Source organism: Poecilia mexicana, unplaced genomic scaffold (assembly GCF_051168715.1).
Source record: "Poecilia mexicana isolate PSO_F unplaced genomic scaffold, ASM5116871v1 scaffold_4, whole genome shotgun sequence".
NCBI classification, from domain to species: Eukaryota; Metazoa; Chordata; class Actinopteri; order Cyprinodontiformes; family Poeciliidae; genus Poecilia; species Poecilia mexicana.
This window is the reverse complement of record NW_028263373.1, coordinates 1567375-1573395: the sequence shown is the minus strand read 5'-3', so window position 1 is coordinate 1573395 and position 6021 is coordinate 1567375. Positions and strand designations below refer to the sequence as shown.

Here is a 6021-nt window from a genome sequence, read left to right as displayed (position 1 = left end):
AGCTGTATTTACCAGTCATTTCAAAGTCACATTGCTGCTGGGATCAACAATAAACCCTGAAACTCCAAAATCTGAATTCTGATTTCAGTAGTATGACGTTGAGTAGCCAATGCACATCTCCTTATTTCTGCTTAGACTGGACTTGGAAGATGGCCATTTTAATTCAAATTAGTTTCCTACCACAAATGTTCTCAATGCTGCAACAGTAGTATCGGTTTCTGTCGCATTCTTCAGTCCTCTTTCTGAATTAGTATTGTACATAACACATCAGGTGTACAGAAACCCTCTGGTGAGTGTTAACTGCTGACAGCATGCTCATATATTCACTGTGTACACACAGATGTAGACATTGTTGGTACTGAATAATGCCATGATGTAATTCAAAAGGAAGGATTTTTCAGTCCAATGCCATCTGTGTTTTTGTGACGCAAAAACGTGTAACAATGCAAACTGTGAATTGGTGAACAACGCAGCCACATGCATCTGTTAATGCATTGGGATGTTTGATTTTGCTGATATTCAGGTACTGTTTGCTATTGAGTGAGTCAAGAATATGTTATCAGTGGTGGTTTGGCTTTAAGCACAGGAGAAGGTACAAAGTTAAGACTGAACAGTAAGCAGAAACCTCTTAGGTTGGACAATATCAGACATTTAATTTGCCTTTTTTAGTCCTCTGAAGTCAAATGACTACCCCCTCTTGAAATACTGCTTTCGAGAAATTCAGATAACACAAATGAAGTCATGTTTGTATATCAAATAACCACTGTGTGTATACTCTGCTGAGCTCTTTCCCTTGTGCCTGTTCTCCATCTCACTCTGCAGTGCATCACTGCAGAAGCTTAAGTATTCTACTTCAGGGTTCTCCAACCCGAGTCCTCAAGAGCTATTGTCCTGCAGGTTTTAGATGGAAGTCTGCTCAAACACACCTGGATCAAATGAATGGCTCACTACCAGGCCTTTTCCAAACTTGATGGCATGTTGAAGAAGTAATTCAATTATTTGAATCCCTTGTGTTGCACCAGGGATTCATCCAAAATCTCCCAAAGGACTAGGGTTGGAGACCTCTGAGCTAGCATATTTAGGCTAATGACTCATTGGACTATGCGTTCCCTAGGATGGACATTGCCATAAATAGGCTTTCAGTTAGCACCGCAATGCTAGTAACTAGCATATTTAGGCTAATGACTCACTTACTACACACTCTGAAGGCTAAGCATTGCCATAAATAGGCTTATGGTTAGCATACCAACACTAATGACTTGCCTGTTTGGGCTCACATTCCACAGTATTACACATTCCACAGACTAAAAACATTTCCATCAATATTAGCATATTAATGTTACAGCTAGCAAAGGATTCACTGGCCGACACTCTCCCTAGCCTTGACGTTGCCATGACCAGATTGCTAAGGCTAATGAAACAGTGAAATACACTCTCCTACATTCTTTGTGTTGTGCATGGGTAAAATTCTGGGTGAAAGCGCAAAATAATGTGACTGACGTAATCGTTTCCAAATGTTTTCGGTTTGTGTTTATGCGGACATGATTAGCGTTGTTTCAAAAAAGTTTCCGTTGTCAGACCTATGCATTTTTGTCTTTCCAAAACGCTGTTACCATTCCACTGTATTAGAACTACAACTAATACTTTTCCTCTTTCATGTGTGCTTGAAGACGTCGATGGAGTTAATCTACATTAAGGGGCTGTTATAACAAAACCACTATGTCAACAAAAAGCCAAAATGTAACAAAGTATTTGCGTTTTACTGTCCTGATGATGTTGTGTAAAGCGGTTGTCAGACTCACATCAACTTGCATCACAATTAGCTGCCAATTTGTATTCTGAGGCTGAAACCTACAAAATCTTCCACAGTTTAGGACACTTAAGCTACAAGTACATCATATAATGGCTGCTGACTTTGTTATGGTCTAACTTTGTACCTGCTGCAGGTCTTTTGGTGGTCTTCACTGGAGTTCTTTTCTGCAACTCTGTACATGTTAATATCTGCTTAAATGTGTTGCTGTAAAAGTAGCGATAGGTGGTGAAGATTATAAAGACAATGAATATTCTCTGTAGTTGTACTTTTCCTCTTTCATGTGTGCTTGAAGAGGTCGATGGAGTTAATCTACATTAAGGGGCTGTTATAACAAAACCACCATGTTGTATTTCTGTAGCATTAATTAAAAAGGCCATGTAACCTCCTACTTTTATCCCCAACAGACCTTTAAAGACCTACAGGTTTTGTTATTCTTAAATCCTATCTTATCAGTGTCAAAAGTCAGCGTTTCTAGAAGCAAAATTGTAGAAAAAAAAGTAAGAATGTCTGCATTACAATTATTATTCTAATATCACAGGCAAAACAGTGCACACAAGTCTAGTTCTGTATAAGAATAATCTGTTGCCTGCCCTTCATTTGCAGGTTTATAAACTAAATATCTTCTGCAGATGGTAGAGGCATGAAACCCAAGATATTCAGTTGTTTTAGCGTATATTTTAAACAATTTCCCGATAGTAAGATTGGTTGCCATAGCAATTTTAGGAACACAAATCTGGCTTCTGCTCTTGCTTAATTTCAGGCCAACAGAAAAATCCTCAAAATCTGAAGTAATTTCCAAGCAACCAAAATTCACGTAGCTGTAGACTTCAGAGTTAAATTCACCAGCTGCAGCTAAGCAGCCAGCATTGAGAAGACAATAAAGGCTGGAGAATCAACTCTGTTTGGGTTCTTCTGACCGTCTCGTTCACACCTGGCCATAGACCAGTTTGTGGCTGAGCTGCATTAAATTTCTCGGTCTTCACCTGAACTGGGTCTCAGAAGCATCACAGTGCCATGTTAAACATGAAAAATAACAGAAGCGTGTTGTTATAAATGTCTTCATTCCAATAAAAAGTGATGTGATTCCTTAAACTGCTGCATTGTCTTTATTTTAAAAGTATCAATATGACACTACTGGCTTTCTTGTACCAAAAGATGCTGACCAGAGAAGACCAGGATCACCCTACAAATGCTACAGTTTTGAAGATGCTCTGACCCAGTCAGAGCATCTGACTGGGTCAGATATCACATTGTCTAATGTTAATATCCCACCTATTAACAGCTGCCAAGATATTTTACTACACCTGTCAATGGTCATTATGTTATGCCTAATCAGTGCAAAGAAATGTCTTAAAGAAGCAAAGCTATTGGTGGGAAGTGATCTATTTGAAAAAAATCAGAAGAGAACTTCAAGAATATTTTAATGGCGGTTGGCCAAAAACAAAATGGGTCATTACCCGCCAAAAGCCAGTAAGGAGTGTGAATCAAGACAACGGGCTCAAAAACAAACAGATAAAATCTGTATTCTTTTAAGTAAACCGGTGTTCTTCAATAGAAAAATATGTAGTTGTTTTTTTTTCTCTTGTGCTTTAATCGGGTTTCTGACATGTCAGACATCCTCACCTTCTTGATGACCGTCGTCATTGTTACGCTGACGTGGCGTGTGACGCCATGACGCACGGCTGCTTAGCCTTGGCTTCCGGTGTCGTGGTTGCTAACTTGTGTTGATGTATTTTTCTCCGGACTCGGCTCGTTTTTCTGTATATGAAAGTGGGAAAAATACGCCGCTGACGGAGTGAGCCAGACCCAAAACGAGTCGAAAAGTTTTCACAAGACACATAAACCTCGGTAAGCTCTGAAAAACATAACATTTACAACGAAAACCAGAACCTCAATCAATTATTTGCAGAATTAAGCTATAATTTGTTGTCACCTAAAGTAACGTTAATTAAAGACACCCAAAGTATTTCACAATACATTTTACTTCGTTGTAAATCATTCGGCTGAATATTTATCTTTTTAGCTTGTATAGATTTCGTGTTTTACCGGTTTAAAGAGGTTATATATTGCTGCAGGGGTATTATGTTTCCCTGGATAGATTTTTGTTTAGCAGACTCTGACTTATAAAGATCTAGAATATTGGATCTATTTGATGTAAATAATTACTTTAACACTTTCAAAATTGTTCAGACTCCTTTATTCTGCAGAATAAATGTTTTCAGGCATCAAGAGAAAAATACAATATATGGAGCTGGAGGCACTGCTCTGTTTTCTAACTTCTTTATTCCTTTAGTGTTTCAGATGGAGAAAGTGTAGCATTGCTTGTGGAAATGAATATTGGCTCTAAAACTAAGAAACGGGTGGTTCTGCCCAGCCGACCCGAGCTCCCCACTGTGGATCAGCTGCAGGAGGACATCAACAAAGCTGCTCCTGATGACCCGGTTTTCAGCATCCTGGAGAAAACTGAGCAGGGTGAGTCCACACCGGAGACAAGCTGGTTCATATTCCCATCACCTGTACCATTATTCCCCTCTGAAAACATTTATTTTTTTAATTAAACAGGACCTTTTAAGAGACATTAGAGGACATGTATCAAATTCAGAAGTATTTTTTAAACATTTCTGCAACAACACGATTGTTTTGCTTTTGCTTCTGAAGAAATCCAACTTCATTAACTCCCCAATCAGACAGGATAAATAAAAGATATTTCACTCTACAGAAAAATAAAACTGGATTTATCCGCCATTTAAAGGGAAGACAGTTTTGAACTAATAATTCTGAGAATAAAAGTCATAACTTTAAGATATGAAAGTTAAAATTTCTAACTGCGTATCTTGTAATTATGACTTTAAAGCTCAATTTTAATGCTCATAATTACAACTTTTATACTGTTAACTATTGCTTTAAATCTTGTGATAATGATTTATACTTAATTGTGACATGCTCATAAGTATGTCACATATATTTAGAACATGCACTTTATTAACAGAACAAAAGTCCTGTGTGTGTTTGGATCCGACCCGCTGACCAGACGTTTGGACCTTCTGTGTTTAGCTTCGTCCCGGCCGGCGGACAGCGAGGCGGAGCTGCGGTTCCAGCAGAGCCGCCGCTATTTGGATCTGAACGGCCGGCTGGAGGAGGCGCTGGGTCAGCTGCAGGAGCAGAGGGAGGCGCTGCAGACGGCCGGGGAACAGCTGGACAGGACGATGGAGGAGGTCAAAGGTCAAGTCTGCTGACTCACCACATCCCAAAGAGATGCCGCTTCTTCTTCTCTTTAACTGAACTTTGCTACTATAAACCCAGACAGACAGTGATGGCTGACCGTTGACCTCACCTGTAATACCGCTTCATGGTCCCTGAATGGAAAAGTGTTGCGATCTAAAGTCAGCAGTTTGACCGCGAAAATAAATGAGAAAATGTGCAGAAAGAAAGAGTGGAAAGTAAATCTAAAAATTAGGAAAAAAATCAAAATATTAGTTTTTTCAATATTAGTTTTTTATGTTTGTGCAGAACTTTATTCTCTATGTTTTTGTAAATAAATGTAAAACATAAAGCAGTGCCCATTTATTTCATTTTTATTTAATTTATTTCAAGGATAACCTCTTGGGATGTTTTTGTGGGTGTCCTTACAAAAACATAAATATTAAAGCAAAAAAAATAAAAAAACAGATGATGAAAATAAATAATATTCAAGTACCCTAACCTTTTCTCATGTGTAGATGTTCATCCTCATTTATTTAAAGCATTAATCACAAATTAATATTTTATTTCACTCAGAGTGAAACTGAACTTTTTTTTCCTCTAATTTGAGAAAAAGGAAACAAGACAAGCTTTCAACTCTGACATTTGGTTATGAAAGTGGATTATTAAGGTTTCCAGTTGAACAAAATGTTCGCATTTCAACATGTATTCATTTGCAGAGACTGATCTGATCAAACTGAATTATTCCTGTGTTCATAAATGTTCAATGTTTCCCCGTCCGCCATCTTTTCCTGCTGCACCTGAACAATAAACGTGTCCAGAAATATTTCTGTATTTCTGTGTCGTGTTGGCAGAAGTTACCATTTATGTTTTCTATCAATCACCAGTGCAGATGTGACCGGGTTGATCTTCTTCTACCCACCAGTAGATGGCGCTGTTGCAGAGAAATGGAGGTCTGGGGCTTTTTGGACCGGTGTTCTGTTTAAAATGTTCACATTGCGGACCAG

At 38.4% G+C, this 6021-nt stretch overlaps 1 protein-coding gene across 1 annotated transcript; it reads left to right on the top strand.

The window, feature by feature from the left end:
• The first annotated feature begins 3495 nt into the window (after nt 1-3495).
• cunh19orf25 (chromosome unknown C19orf25 homolog) lies at nt 3496-5840 on the top strand. Its single transcript, XM_015007581.2, has 3 exons — nt 3496-3661; nt 4107-4285; nt 4868-5840. The coding sequence occupies exons 2-3, from the start codon at nt 4144-4146 to the stop codon at nt 5047-5049; spliced, it is 324 nt and encodes a 107-aa protein (XP_014863067.1). The 5' UTR covers nt 3496-3661; nt 4107-4143; the 3' UTR covers nt 5050-5840.
• The last annotated feature ends 181 nt before the right edge of the window (nt 5841-6021 follow it).

Bases quoted from the DNA above. Each gene is read 5' to 3' on its own strand.
- cunh19orf25 (XM_015007581.2), top strand. From the start codon at position 4,144: ATGAATATTGGCTCTAAAACTAAGAAACGGGTGGTTCTGCCCAGCCGA. The intron at 4,286-4,867 runs GTGAGTCCACAC...TTCTGTGTTTAG, and splicing joins CCTGGAGAAAACTGAGCAGG to CTTCGTCCCGGCCGGCGGAC.